The 16,927-nt window shown below is 35.4% G+C and overlaps 1 protein-coding gene across 2 annotated transcripts in view; it reads right to left on the bottom strand.

The window, feature by feature from the left end:
• LOC150100304 (F-box/WD repeat-containing protein 8-like) overlaps positions 1–16,927 on the bottom strand; it is a 223,815-nt gene that overhangs the window by 51,881 nt on the left and 155,007 nt on the right. For both annotated transcript variants that reach the window (XR_016549296.1, XM_090403239.1), the window contains exon 10: positions 4,693–4,800. Coding sequence is in view for 1 of the 2 variants with exons in the window: in XM_090403239.1 (XP_090259365.1) it covers positions 4,693–4,800 (108 nt within the window). In the remaining variant the exon portion in view is untranslated. The remainder of the gene's footprint in view (positions 1–4,692; positions 4,801–16,927) is intronic.

Genomic DNA, 16,927 nt, shown 5'->3' with positions numbered 1-16,927 from the left:
ACATTTAGAAAAAAAATCTTTAACAGTTAAAAGATTAAGTGAAATGAGGTTGGCTTTGAAACGTGGATATAAACAAATTAAAGAGGCATTACTTGAACTATCCATTTCTCCTCATGAAAAATCTATTTCTAAATTAGAGAGCTTATCACTGGCTGAACATTTTGACCATTCAGAAATTGCAATTTTAACAGTTGTGCGGGACAAAATTTTACGATGAATACATGCTACTAGTAAATTTCTACAAGATCCCGATATGGATTGGTTGTTAGCTAATAATTTGTTACAGTCTTTAGTTGGTTTTATTTTAGATATAAGAAATAGTTTCTGCTTTAAATGAAGAAGCGAATTTATTAACAGATGAGACAAAATTTAAAGATGAGAAGAAAAGATTGAAAAAACAAATAAAAAAAAAGTGTGACGAAGTTTCACAATCTAACGATGAGATTATATTACATGGGAAAGAAAATTTCATTGTTAATAATTTTAATGTCATTTGCGATAAGCTAATTTTGGAAATTAATGAAAGAGCATAAAGTTATTTAGACATATTAGATATGTATGACATTTTTTGAAGAAAGATATAGATCAAGACAAGTACAAGACTAACATTAACAAAATTTTACAAACTTATGAGACTGATATTCACTCAGAAAAATTTATTGACGAAGTTAAGCAATTTTTAATAATGATAAAGAAAGAAAATTTTTCAATTAAAAATATGTAAAAATTTATAAACGATGGGTCAAGGTCTACTTTTCTGAACGTAGAAACAATTTTAAAAATATTTCTCCCGATGCCTATTGCAAATGCAAGTGCTGAACGCTCATTTTCAGTGTTGAAACGAATAAAAAAATTATTTAAGAAGCAACTTGCACCAAAATAAAACAAGTGACCTGTCGTTATTACGCACTGAATCAGATGTAATGGACTGATTAATTATGATGACTTTATAGATATATTTGCTAAAACCAAAGCTAGAAAAAACTTTTAGTTATTAACATTTTTTAATGTCGTACCATCATTTTTTATTTTGGTGGGAAGTCAATTGAATAAATTCATATGGAATAAGAGAGAAATTAGTCGGAACACTAAATTAGCTGTATACGAGACAGTGTTCAAACCAGTTTTAACTTATGGATCTGAGAGCTGGGTCAGAAGTAAAATACTTGACCAAAGACTAGAGACTGCAGATATGAGAGTCCTGAGAAAGATTATAGGTGTGAACAGATGGCATCATTCACAATATCATATTAAAAACAAGGATATTAGGAAAGAACTTGACATAGTCAGCATCCAGGAATGTGTTAGCAGAGCTAATCTCAGGTGGTATGGTCACGTAAACAGAATGGGCAAGGAAGGATTAGCAAAACAAGTGTTCTCTGCCAGGCTGACAGGAAAATGACTCAGAGGAAGACCAAGATATAGGTGGATTGATACGGTACAAAGTGCCTTAGACGATAGAAATATAAGATCTGATAATGTTGGAGTCTTGACAAGTAACAGACTGATTTGGAGGCAAATTGTAGATAGGAAGTTAGTAATGATGTAATTTTTTTCATGTAGTACTATCATCTCCTGTACACCCCTTGAGGTACATGGCAGAAATTTGATGATGATGATATTTTTTAAATTCAAATTTGAACTGATTTATACTTTTTTTAAATGCAAATACATGTATACCAATGTTATGTTATTTTTATTTTATTAAAATGAGTTATTATAGAAATGTCGAATTTTATTTTCACTAAACTAAAAAAAAAAAAAAATGGTCGAGAGAATGCCATCAAAAAGACTACTCAACCTTGTTCTATATGCAAGATTAAAAGGAAAAAAAGGCAGACCAAGAACTAAATGGATAACATCAATAAAGGTCAACTCTGGATTACAAATATATAGACAGCTCACCAGCCACGCAAGAACCTAAGACTCCTGAAGGCTGTTGTGGAAACACAGAAGACTCAACCCATTCCCGACGGAAGAGGACAGTAAGCAAGCAAAAAAAAAAAAAGCATGTGAATTTGATTAACTGAAATAGACTTGTTCTTATAATGAGGCCTCATAATGATGTTGCACCTAGGGCCTCCAAAAGTATAAATGCGGCCCTGCAAGCATGTGTCTAGTAACCCCTGGGATAGATAAGTACGAGTACAGGAAAGGTTATGAAGAGCTGAGTGCAGTTTCCCAGTTTTTGAATCTGAATGGGCAGGTAATAACATTATGTAAGAGTATGTAGGCCCAAGTGGATGTTGAAATGCATGCACATGAATGCCCAAAGTATCAGAAATAAAGGAGAGGAGTTTTTAGCATTGGTCAGCTCAACTTTGCCAAAAAATTATTGGTATCAGCGAGATCTGGTTGTCTGAGAATGATGTAATTACAGGGATGGAACGTATATATCTATATTGTAGGGCAGGAATAGGGGTATAATTAATGATAGCTGAAAAACTTCAATCAACAAAAATAGAAGTTAAGAAAGATTGTAGATCTGATGGAAATGGTTCATTTGAGGTTGTCTGGGGTGAGGCAGAAGCCAACAGGACAAAATATATTGTTGGTTTCTGCTATAGACCTGGGGATCCAGAAGAAATGTGGACGACATACATCAGCAGATTAGCACAATAAGTGCAGGCTCACCAATTATCATGGGAAACTTTAACTATGGGGACATCGACTGGAGGGAAGAAAGGAGGCATGGCAAGATGGAAGTGGGATTTATATAGTTGCTAAGGGATAATTACATGAAACAGTACATGATGTTAGGGACCAGGGATTTGAGAGTGTTGGATCTGGTAATGAAATCAGGAGATCTATCTATAACTGCAGTAGCAACTCTACCTCGTCTGGGAAAGTGACCATGCAGTCTTGTGCCGGGAGGTTGCTCAACATGTGGCAATTTTAGTCAAGAGAGGGTTTATGCAGAACAACGAAGCTGGCGATTATGACAAATTTAGGAGGCAAATTGGAGCAGTGTCATGACATAAGAAACTACATGGAATAAATGTCATTAGTGCATGGGATGTGGTCAAGGATTGTTTGAGCATACTCATATTGGTATCACCACCTCTGGGTCTGGCTCCCACTGACCTCAATAAAGGTCGACGGTCTGGGTAGTGGCCCTTCCCTTAATGCATTGCATTATACATGTCTGCAAGGAAATGTGCTTTGCATTATGGAAGATACTAAGACAAGGAGTGATGAGAGCTTGGTTCACCTTTACCACAAGTTGCCTCAGTCCTGAAGATGCAGAGTTTGACTGAAAGACGGAGGAGAGGGGATATGATAGAAACTTATAAGTTACTAAAGGGATACTATAAGATTGACACAAGAAATTTTTCAATAAATGGGAAGTAGGAGAAAAACAAGGGGGTCACACTTGGAAGGTGCCTAAAAGTGTGTTGACTAGGTTCTTTTATTGGAGAGTGGTGAATGAGTGGAATGGATTACCAAAGGTGGTTGTGAACGACCCAACAGTGAGTAGTTTTAAGGAGATGTATGATAGGTATCGTGTTAATGGATAGAGTGGGTCTCCTGCGATAAGTCTTTTGTTTCCATGGAGTATTCATATAAATAATAATAATATTGCTCCTACAAAGCTCACCTGAGTCGCTCAAGGTTTTTTTTTGGGGGGGGGGGGGCTTGAGAGCTGCAACACTTCTACCTACTACAGCATCCCAGACATGTCAAGGATTAAGGCCAGGAGACCTGGCCAGTCCATACATACTATAGTCTCTTCTTGAAGATCCATGAGCATCACTCAATGAGGACAAGCATTATCATCTTCTAGGATAACTGTCTCTCTAATCCCACCAGCATATGGACAAACACAGGGGATCCAGGATCCATTCTCTATAAGTTGCAGCATTCATTGTTCCACTAAGAAGCACATACAGATTGGTTTGTCCATCTGATAAGATACTACCTCCAACATAAGTATCCCTTTCACAGATATCACAGGGACGATAAAGTGTTGCTGGTTCTCTTCAGATTTGAGCATACCTAGTATTGCTTTTTAGAGAAAAATAGGACTTGTCTGTAAACAGTACTGACCCCCCCATTGGTCTTGGGTCCCATTGATGTGGAGCATGGGGATACACAGTGAAAACAGATACCAATGTTCCTGTAGCTGACATAAGATCAGATTGTAGCTGATTCAGGATCCACTCCTGTTTCAACAAGCAGATAATCGGAAATGTTGGTAATCCACTGTGGTTTCAACTCATGGCTTTTCTTCACTGTATCTCTGTGATTCTGTTTGTAGCTGTTGGAATTGATTCCACAGTCTGTGAGCCACAGAACAACTCAAATGCAACCATCTGGTTACATCTGCCTGATTTTGGTCAGCCTCTTATGGTGACTTGCCACCTGAATTCATTGTTTAAATGATATCTTGCAGCCATATCCAAGAATTCTGCTATCACAAAATGATAAAAATTCAATAACTAATCTTGGATTTTTTCTCACTCAAATCTTCTATAGGGAGTAAGTTCTGTACTTTTTTTATTTATTTTTTAATTACCAGGGATGAAGAGAAGAAAATATTATGCATTTAAGAAAATGTTATCAATACATCCATCCTGAAGTCATTTATTTCATTCAAATGAAATCATTATAATAACAAAATACCATAAAAATCAAAATAATTTCTCAAAAAAAAAAACTTATATTTTAATATTTTAAATTTTACAAATGTACCTTTTATGAACAATAATATCACCATCCTCAGGTTCAGGAAATTTGTTATCTGGGATATTGGCAGTGATGAGTGCAGTATCGTTAAAATGCAAATAAGCTACTGGATATCTACAAGTTAAAATAAATACAAATGCTTCTCTTAGAAATAAATTACTCTATAAAAAAAACAAAAAAAATAATCTGGGATTTCACTATTTTTGAAAATGCTAATAAGTTAGACATTTTACGATAAATAACACATAGGCAGGCTTCAAGAAATCTGCTTGAGATACTAATGCCAGGAAAGGAATATATTAGAGAGGGGGAAAATGTTGGAATGTCATTGTAAATGATATCATGTTAGCATAAAAACATAATGTAACATAAAATAACTAAATTAAAAATATAAATAAATAAATGATTAAATAAAAGTGGAGTTCATGCTGCTGCTACTCTAGATCAGTGCTTCCCAAACTGTGGACCCCCCCCCCCCCTTGGGGCTGTTAATTTTGTTGAGGGGGCCGTGAAATAATGAAAACAAATTTAAAATGTTTTAAGACTAAGTAAATTTTTTTTATCTTAAAAGAAACATATTTAATTTTTATTATTTATTATTTTTTTTTATATTTTAATGGAAAAAATCACACATTAGTGTTGGTTCACAAATTTTGCTTCCTGCGTATTTTGGTGCTTAATGAATATTAGTAAATATATGCTTATTCATATAAGTTTCATTTCTCAATATTATTTTTGTGGGTTAAGGCCAAATAGAGGTTATCAGGATCAGATTTTCATTTTAAGACAAATGGCTGAGGAATCATGAAATATAAGAAGGTTCTGTATTTAAGTTCTATAGATGCAGAAAAATGATATGGTGCCAAGAGAAAAGCTGTTCAAAAGGCTACAATCATATAGTATAAATGGAATATTATACTGAGCAATTCTGAGTTATAAGTCAGCAGTCAGAATTGAAGGAAATACAGGAAATGGTTGTGATGTTACATCAGGTGTGAAACAAGGGTGTAAATGATTTCCCATGTTACTTATCATCCATATGGATCACATTGATTAAACATCGATGTGAATATGCCCAATAATATCAAAATTGTGAATATGCCCAATAATATTAAACCCAATAATATCAAAATTGGAGATGTTAATCTCAGCTCATTATACTCTATGCAGATGATGTTATACTCATAAATAAATCTAGTACAAATCTGCAGGATTCCCTGACTAAATTAAATAACTCCTATAATATATTCGATATGAAAACCAGCAATAAAAAGACAAAGACCAAAAATACACAGAGAAACATCAACTGAATCCTGAATAGAGAGAACCTATAGATCAAGTAAAACATTTCAGCTATTTAATAAATAATATAAAATGGGTTTAAATTACATATATACTTTTATTAGTATAAAATTTTCAACATAGCATTAAGGGCATCTTCAGTATGACTTTCAAATTAAACAAGAACAGAAACTGGCATATTCAACAATGATATGTATGAACTGCACGTACATGATGTAGTGCAGCATGGTCTAATATATTAAGTTTATATATATATTTAGTTAACAAGATTCAATAATAATAATAATAATATATATATATATATATATATATAAAATTAAATTTAGGTTAATTATGGAATTTGTAAAGAAGACTTCTTTTCATTAAAGGGATAATTTAAGTCCATCATTTTTATTTATATCTGGTAGATGTAGCAAGGTCTCGCAACACAATGATATGTGCAAACTGCACATACATGATGTAGTGCAGCATGGTCTAATTATATTAAAGTTCTAGTAAAAATAACTTTAACAAGATTCAATAATAATAATAATATATATATATATATATATATATATATATATATAATTCAATTTAGGTTAATTCTGGAATTTGTAAAGAAGACTACTTCTCATTAAAGGGATAATTTAAGTCCATCATTTCTAATTAGATCTGGTAGATGTAGCAAGGTCTCACAACTTTCTTTGTATAAAGTTCCAAGAGATTACAGAGGAAAAGTGGATATTAAAGATCCAACATTATTTCAAAGGCCAAATGTTTATAGAAACTTATGAAAGTTTCATAAAATTTGACTTCAGATCTAATGAGAATACAATCCCTGGCATTGGAGTTACCTTAGCATGCACTTAATCTCTCTACTTATGCCAACTCCAATGCCAGGGATTGTATTCTCATAAGATCTCAGGTCCAATTTTGTGAAACTTTCATAAGTTTCTATAAACGTTTGGGCTTTGAAATAATGTTGGAACTTTAATATACACTTTTCCTATATAATTTTACATTGCTGAAATGAGCTATATGGCTCTTTCTTTAGTATGTTCCAAGAGATTATTACTTTTATGGAGAACCTTAATTTTCTTTCAAAGAACTTGGTGGTGACAGTGTGCTCCATAAATCCTGATTGCTCTGGCTCATGGAACTCAATATAGTTTAAATGTTCAACATGATGCACGACTGCAGATCTACCTGTTAGGACAAAATACGATAATCCACACTGGCAAAGAATTTGATACACTTCAGGGTGGGCTAAAGGCAGAAGCTTATCTTTAGCTGAGCCTAGAAAAGTAAATACTCATTGATAAGATGGAAGGACACTTGTAGCCCACAGATCTAAGTAGTTTTGGCTATACTTTCTGAGATGCCTTTAACATAGGGAATGGCGACATAATGGACCACCACTGTATCACTGTTCCAATGAAAGGCAAATGACAAGAAAACTACAATTGTTAATTATCTTGTTAACATATGATTCAGTAAAGCCATTACTAAGGAAGGAAGACTTGATGTGGTCTATTTCTTGGGAGGGAAGAGCAGCAATTTCAACAGACCAAAGAGAATGTGCTCAATGTACTAAAGTCTTAATGGCACTAGATTTTTGACAATTATGGTGTGAAAGGGGAGAGGGATAAATGTAAAGTCCAGTATATGTTTTCTTTCTGAATACTGAGAAGTGAAGGCTAACAAATATATAGATCTAAAACGGAAATCTGATTCTTCTTCTTCTAACTCACAAGTGAACTGGATACGATGGTGAAAAGTGTTGACTTTATTGACAAACACTTGTAGATCTGTACACAACCCATGCCAAATTGCAGAAGCATCATCATCATCAACATATCTCTACCATAAGGATGCTATTCAATATCCATTGTTCAAATCTTTCCATGAAGTAGTTAGCTAGTGGGGAAGAAAGAGAACTACTTGATGTGCCCTCAATTTGTTGGTAAAATTTGTTTTGGCATCTGAAGCAGCCAGATTTCATTTTTTAGTCTAGATATTGTGATCTTTATTCATAAATGTTCCTTTAGAAGAAGCACTTAACTTCTTCAAGCAAGATTTTCCAGCAGATATTGTTAGCCTATTTGACTTTGTCATTCATTCTGGCAACCATGCCAAAACAAATTTTATGAATTATCATGTAATATGTTCCTATACATCAAGGAATTCACCTATTTAAGCCCCAATTTTTAGTGTAGATGGTAAATCAAATATGGAAATAGACAACAGAATAATCAGTGAAACCACTAAACTAGCTATATACAAGACAATATTCAAACTAATTTTAACTTATAGCTCTCTGAGAGCTGGGTTAGAAATATAACATTTGATTAAAGACTGGAGACTACAGACATGAGAGCTCTGAGAAAGATTAGGAGAGTGAATAGATGGAATCAATGCAGTGTCATATTAAAAATGTGGATATTGATATTGTTAGCATTTAGGAATGTGTAAGCAGAAACCCAACCTCGAAAACTGAATGGGAGAGGAAAGGTTAGTAAAACAAGTGCTCTTTGCCAGGATGTCATGAAAAAGACCCAGAGGAGGATAAAGATCTAGGTGGACTGATACATTAAAAAACTGTCTAAGAAGAGAGAAATATAAGATCTGACAATACTGGAGCATTGAAGATAAAAGATTATTTGGAGGAAAACTGTTGATAGGAAGTAAGCAATGATATACAGAAATACCCCAGTCATACAACACAGCAGATGACTGCCTTTTCCCCCCTTATAATGTTTTTAAGGAGGGATTGCTTTATGTTTGTGTGTAAATGATGTAAACCAAGCATTTATTTATATCAAATATACAATCAAAAAATATAAATAATTTTTGCAATAAAAAAAGTTATTCCAAATAGCTTAGCTTAAGGAAACATGCCAACTAGTTTAGTCATCAATCTACACCATTAAATTTTACATCCACTGAAACCTCGCACCATCCAATATAAAAACCAGGGATCTAGCAAATCTATTGTTCTTCTAGCATTTGTTATATAGGCCAGAAGGAAAAGTCAGGAGAAATCTGCATGGCAGAACATAAAAAAAGACGAAGAAAAAAGAGAACGCAAATCAGGCCTAGCTTTCCACACAACTTCCACTGGCCATAAAGTACTTTGGGGAAAAACGATCATGTTATATATTGATAAAAACTATTTCACAAGGAAATTCCAGGAAGCAGCAAAAATACTTAGAATTCCTACACAGTGCAACAAAAACCAAGGTTTTATATTACACCAAGTGTGGTTGGCATTCATAAAAAATCTAACTTCCTCAGATCTCAGACATAACACACGTGAAGCACAGAACGTGACAACAAATAACAATGTTCCAACAAACATTGAGTAACAAGTGTTTCAATTTTTTCCATGTTACAGTTAGAAACATCTAATGGACTATGAATTTAATCTTTGTTAATTGTGTTTAACCTTTTTTTATACACCAATGCCTCTGATGATGTAAGTCATACGACTTACAAAACTTGTCGGGTTTTCAGGTATCCTGTTCGTATTTAATAAACATGTGGTCTCAATACCAGAATCTATCTCTTGAACTATTGAACCACAGAAACCTTCACACACATAAATACCAGGTAAGTTGAGCCTGTGGCCAATCTCAGTATTTGATACAACATCGTCATTAAATATAATAATTTTAATGTTAGTATCTAATGTAATAGGTTTATGCATCTTCTTCTTTTCACTAGATGTAATAGCACCCTTACTCTGAATTTTATCTACTTATTAACAACAATAAAATAAAATATAAGTTATAAATAGTTTATAATTGACAGCAAAGCACAAAGAGATGTAGTGAGCAATGATGTCATAAACAAGCAGTTCACAAAAGCTGTAAATTAGTTGATCAGTGGGTGCATCATGTTGTTCAGACTGCTATATGAACAAATGCAGCATTGTATAAATAGGCACTGGTCATAATTGAAAAGAAATGTATGAGCAAATTGTCATAAAATGAAGTGTCATAAGGCAGTGTATTAATAGTACTAATTGTTTCATGTTGTACTATTGTAATATCCTGTGCACTCCCAAGAGTACATATCAAGAATTTGAATTTGATGATAATGACAATGGGTATTTTATTCAAACATAATAGGCACATACACATTCTTTCACCATACTGTCCTTTGAATATGATCGTTTTTATGAAATATTGTATTTCAGGCCACACAGGAAGAAAATTTGCTAGCTTGAATGGTTAAGTGGACAATGTCCCCCTTTTTTAACTACAAGTTGTGTATATGAATACCACTGTGGTATGAGTGTTAGTGGCTGTCTTTGTAAGTGGTCTAACCATTGAGAAAGTGTCACCTTATTTACTGTAGGTTGAAGTGTCTCAAAAAACAGTTCCATTTTTGATTTCCAGATGGTAGTCTCAGATGTTAAACACATCTTGATGCTATTCCAGGTTCTGAATTGCTTTCAAGTATTTTAATAATACACGTGTGTGATTAATTGCTTCATTAATATGATCTCACTATGAATATGATTTAACTATGGATCTAATCTTCTTCTGATCTTAACTGTTTCATTAATTATGTCCTTTTTTTTTTAATGTCAATCTCACTTGTAAAAGTGAGAATGACCATAGAAAATCTAAAGCTTCTGAAGATAAACTTTAGATTTTCTATTTTCTAAAAGCAGTTCCAAACTTGGAATGGCAACAAGATGTGTTTAACACAACTTGACCATACAAAATATAAAGCTTCTGAAGAGATTTTAATTTTTAATGTCAGAAGGCTCATTGACTATCTTATTTTTTTATTTCTATGCAGAAGTGCTGATAATGAAAGTGCAGAAAGTTATAAAGTTTGCATCTTATTATTTTCTTTATTTTTATGCAATGGTGCTGAGAATACAAAAAAAAAAAAAAAAAAAGAAAAGAAAAAGTGCAGAAATAGATGTAGAAACATAAGCTCTGGAAAAGTACCAAAGAAATTGAAAGAGGGCAAAATAGTTCTGCTGTGTAAAGGAGATTCCAAGATGGAAGTAGCAAATCATAGGCCAATCAGTATCTCAGAAGTAGTGTTTAAGGTATAGGAGAAGTTGGTAAAAGATAGAATTCAGGTCTGGATATACCAAAACATTATATACTTTATAGGGGCACATGGTTTATTGATTGGAGAGTAAGTACACTAACCACCCGGCCAACCAGGCCAGTTAAGCATTTGATAGGATTCAACATAGAATTCTGTTGCATAAATTGAGTAAATGGGGATAGATGTAAATCTGGTAATTAAGATGGCCAATGGACAGATATTAAAGAGTGATTTGCAGGGGGGAGACGAATCCAAGAGAAGGAACGTGACTAGTGGTGCAAAGCTCAGTACTTGGCCATCTGCTGTTTAATTTGTACATCAGTGATGGAGGAAATTATTTGAGAGAAAATATTCAGTTGTCAACTGTTGATGCAAAGCTGAAAAGAGCAACACTCAATGAAGATGATGTAGAGACCATGCAATGACTGAAATAGACTTGACATTATGGACAATGGCTGCCAGTTTAACATTGCCATGTGCAAGATCATGCACTCTGAGGTGAAGAGGTCGCACGCTGTGTACTATACTCATGGAAACGAACTACAAGAAACTGACAAGGTCAAGGATTTAGGGATTATTGTGTACAGAGAGTTGCATTTTAGAGGCTATATTGCAAAATAGCCAAAACAACATATCAGATAACATGGTTGTTGAAGAACACCCTGATAACTAGGGATGATAAAGACAATATTATTCCCTTTTATGAGGCTTTAATAAAGACACAGAAATTAGACTGTTTGTCTAATTTCTGTGCAAGTGAAGTGGTGGTGATGATCCAGAGGATGGTGACCAAGAGTGTGTGGCAGATCTATGGCCATTCATTATGGACTTTACAACCGTGTTATAAATAACTATTTTAATTTAACGACATTTTGACCTTCATATTAAGGTCATCATGTGGGGTATATACAGATATACAAGGACAAGCTGAGTTACATTTCACACAGTAAACTAAAGAAACAATGATTTGATCACCGGTTATTCTATTGGCATGACCTCTAGTGAAAAAAAAAATACACATAAAATTAAAAATTAATTAAATATTTAGAAACTACATTTAAGATAACATGGGAGAAACATTCTTTCATATAGATAGTTTTCTTATAGTAACAATGATGTCCTATTTTTAACGACAATTGTTATATTAGATTTAAGATTCTGGATTATCTACAGTCCTGTTTATAGTTAGCTCTTAAGAAGAAAGGTTCTGTGGGTAGAATATGTGCCTTCCATATGCTTGGGATTTTTAGACCATCATTATTGTTAAGATTAGGATGGTTGATAAGAATCTCACAGGCTTCCTTAAATTTGCGTTCATACCATGTTTTGGTGTGACGTAAACAACTGGTGCTTTTCCAGTCAATTCTATGTAAAGTGTTCAGGGCCTAATCAGAAAGACCAGCTTCATTATAGTTATTATATTTAATGTGTCGTTTATGTTCCTTCTGTCTGACAGGAATTGTGCGTCCTGTTTTCCCTATATATGGTAGATTACAAGTGCAATAAACACAGTATACTCCAGGGTGGGCCAGCGGAGGGAGTGGGTCTTTGAATGAGTTAAGTAAGCTTTTTAATTTTGCAGGAGGTTTAAAGGTGGCTTTGAGATTGTATTTCTATAGTATTCTGTTTATTTTATCTGATGTCCCTTTAATGTATGGAATGGTTAAGTATGATTGTAGTCTAGTTTATTTTTAAATGAGGTCATGTGAAGAATTTTGTTGATAGCATTTTAACTGTAACCATTTTTAGGAAGGTATTGCTGATAACTTTTAATTCATCTTTAAGTGCTTGTTCATTGGAGCAAATCTTCAAAGCCATGTTTTTTAGTGTGTCAATGACACCTAGTTTTTGTGTTGGGTGGTGGTAGGAGTTTATGTGTATATATTGGCCAGTATGTGTAGGTTTCCGGTAAACAGCGAAGGAAAGACTGCCAGAAGGAAGATGTGTGACAAGTGTATCTTGACACAGAATTGTGTTCTGTTTTTCAATCTCAGTTGTGAATTGTATATGTTTGTGTTGTTAGGTGGCTGAGGAAAGTGTAATGTCTGGCGGCCATGGGGTCAGAAAGTGAAAACATTGTCAATGTATCTAAGCCAGACTTTAGGTTATAAAGGAGAGGAATCTAGAGCACGTTGCTGAAAATATTACATGTAAAAAAAGTTAGCAATTGCAGGAAATAATGGTGAGCCCATGGCTGTGCCTTCTTTTTTGTATTGGAAAAGTCGGTCAAAGATAGAATTCAGGAACAAGTGATAGAATATTGCTTTTCCGATAGTGGGATAGATTCTGACGGGTATAATGTGTTCAGGAGGGACAGAGGGAATAAAATGGGAGGAAGGAGTGTTATTGATGATAGCTGATGAACTGCAGCCAAGGAGAATAGAAGTTGAACTGCAGGATAGAGAAAAGAGTACATTTGAGGCTATTTGGTGTGAGATTGAGACTAGCAGAACAAAATATATAGTTGGGTGCTGCTATAGACCAAATGATGGAATAGATGGTGGAGATAGTATGCATAAGCAAATAGATGCAATGAGTGGAAGGAAGGTAATTATTATGGGGGGACTTCAACTATCGTAACATTGATTGGAAGGAGGAGAGGACACATGGGAGGAAGGAACTGGATTTTATGCAGTTAAGGGATAACTATCTGAGACAGCATGTAATGGAAAACACTAGGGGTTCGAGAGAGCTAGACTAGTAATTGCATCTGAGAATTTGACTGTAATGAATATGACCACATTGCCACCAATTGGTGAGAGTGATCATAAGGTCTTGACCTGGGAGGTCAAGACCTTATGATCTTGACCTGGCTAAATGTGTGGAATTTTCAATTAAGACAGGGTATATGTGGAATTCCTGGGCTGGTAAGTATGACAAATTTAGGAGATTGCTTGGTTCAGTGCCATGGCATGTAAAACTGCAAGGGCTGGATGTTGATAGTGCATGGGAGGTGGTTAAAGAGCGCTTGCAGGAGGTAATGGATGACTGTATACCTAGAGTCCGAATAGTAAATCAAGTAGGGATTAAATGGATGAATAATACCATTAAGCTTGAGTTACAAAAAAAGAAACAACTGTGGAGGGAATTTTAGGAGAAAGGTGACCTGCAGGCACATGAATGGTATAAAGCGCAGGCCAGAAGGGTAACGAGTGTGGTAAGAAAAGCAAAAGCGGATTATGAAAGAGAATTAGCCATGCAAGCTAAAGAGAATCCCAAACAGTTTTTTTCGATATGCTGCAAGTAAAAGAAAAAATGTATATGGCAGAATGATTTTAAGGAATGCCGATGGTAGAGAGCTAACCGATATAGTGGAATTACTGAACAAGCACTTTGCAAGAGTATATCATCATGATATTGCAGGAATGAAGGAACCAATAGCTTATACAGGAATTGTGGTGAATAAAGTGGAGGTGAATAGTCTATTACAAAACCCTTAATGTGAATACATCTGTGGGATTGAATGGTATACCAGCTTGGGTCGTACGTGAAGCGACTAAAGAATCGTCAGTGCCTTTGACCATTTTGTTTAATTTGAGTCTCAGGTTAGTCCCGAGGGGGGATGGAAAGAGGGGAAAATAGTTCCACTGCATAAAGGAGGCTCCAAGACTGCTGTTGCAAATTACCAACCGATCAGCATATCAGGAGTCATTGTCAAGGTCTTAGAGAAAATAGTCAAGAGAAAAATACAGGAATGGATAGATGAAAATGTGATAATGTATGGGGGACAGCACGTGTTTGTGAAGGGTAGATCATGCTTTAGTAACTTGCTCACGTTTTATAACACAGTGACGGCTGAACTGGATAATGGTAATGGGTTTACAGAGATCCTCTGGACCTGGCAAAGGCATTTGATAGGATACCAGATGGAATTCTAATCCGTAAACTACAACATATGGGAATGGATATAGGGTTGGTGAGATGGATAAGTGGGTGGTTGATGGAGAGATATCAAAGAGTGGTTTATTCAGGAGTGGAGTCCAAAAGACGGCCTGTGACTAGTGGGGTGCCGCAGGGTTCTGTTCTTGGACCACTGCTGTTTAATCTGTTCATTAACGATATAGGGAAGGATCTAAGTGGAACAGTTCATTTGTTCGCTGATGATGCAAAGTTAGGGAGGGCGATAGTGAATGCAGAAGATGTCAAAGTCTTGCAGGATGACTTAGATAGATTGGAGTTCTGGGCTAAGGAGAATGGATGTCGATTTAACACGTTCGCTGCCAACTACGAGTATACTCGTAGTGGGTAAACCTGCTTCACAAGCCAGCTACGAGTATACTCGTATGACGCTTACCGCCGGGAACGAGATTATTGTAGTGACCTTGAAGAAGAGAAAATCCTTGGCTTGTGGGGCTAGCATCAAAACTGTGTATTCTCATAGACCGTATATGCTCTGTACAAGCCAACTACGAGTATACTCGTAGGACGTTTACCTCCGGTAACGAGATTATCGTACTGACCTTGAAGAAGTAAAACTGCTCGGCGTAGGGGAACAGACCATGCCAAAGTAGCGTGGCAGCGAACGTGTTAATGTGACAAAATGTAAGGTTATGCATTTTGGGGTGAAAAGATTAGCAGCAGTATACCACATGGGTGGAACTGTACTCCAAGAGGTTGATGAGGCTAGGGACTTGGGAGTGTTGGTGGATAGGGAGTTGAAATTTAAGGGGCACATTGCAAAAGTGCTTAAATCAGCTCATCGAATCACTTGGTTACTGAAGAATACTTTGACGAGCAGAGACAAGCAAGTTATTGTTCCTCTGTATCGAGCCTTGATAAGACCTCCATCTTGACTACTGTGCCCAGATTTGGGCACCAGGGTTTCTTCTTGATGGGGAGGAGATCGAGAGAATCTAGAGACGAGTGACCAAGATGATAGCAGGTCTATGGAATGAACCTATGAGAGCAGGTTGAATATTTTGTGGATTGCAGAAATTGATTGATAGGTGGAAAAGGGGTGTATGATTGAGACATTCAAATTACTGAAGGATTTCTATAAGATTAATTCAAAGGATATTTTTAAGAACAGGACTGGTGGTGGGAAGACTAGGGGCCGTCCATGGAAACTGGGAAAGAGTGTGGTTAACAAGGGTGTTAGAGCTAGGTTTTTTACTTGGAGAGTGGTAAATGAGTGGAATAAGCTGCCAGAGTCTGTTGTGGATGCCATGACTGTGAATGAGTTCAAGGCAAAGTATGATAGATACCGTGTGAATGTTGAATAGTTGTTCTTGACATGATGTTAGGGCCTCCCTCGAAGTCTAAGGACTCCTTGGAGTTGCCCATAATAATAATAATAATAATATGATACACTATGGGGGATAGCATAGTTTTGTAAGAAGCTGGTCTTGCCTTAGTTATTTATTAACTTTTTATAATAGAGTGACAGCAGAGTTGGATATAGGGAATGGCTACATGATGATACTACTGATTTTGGCAGAGGCATATGCCAGGATACCACAAGAATTCAGTTAAGCAAACTGGAAGAAATGGTGAAGGATATGAAACTGGTGATAAGGATATGAGGGCGGTTGATGGACAGCAAAAAAGTAGTATATGGAAGGGAGAAAGCAGAGGAGAAAATCTAGGAGAAAGCAAGCAACTAGTAGTGTTCTGCAAAGCTATGTTGATTGGACCATTGCTGTTTATTTTGTGCATAAATGTTAGAGGAAATTATTTGAAGAGAAGTATTCAGTTTTTTTCTAATGCTGCAAAATTGAGCAGTGTAATAATGAATCAAGATTATGTAGATAGCTTACAAGATGATTTAAATAGGCTGATAATATGGGAAAATGAACATCATTGTATTGTGAAAAAAAGTCAAGTTATGCATTTTGGAATAAAAAGATTACAAGTTGTGTACCAGACTGATGGAAATGTACTCTAAGAA

The sequence above is a fragment of the Typopeltis vanoorti genome, chromosome 13 (assembly GCF_054136105.1).
Source record: "Typopeltis vanoorti isolate ZY-2024b chromosome 13, IOZ_Tvanoo_1.0, whole genome shotgun sequence".
Lineage (NCBI taxonomy): Eukaryota > Metazoa > Arthropoda > Arachnida > Uropygi > Thelyphonidae > Typopeltis > Typopeltis vanoorti.
This window is presented reverse-complemented; position numbering and strand designations above follow the sequence as displayed.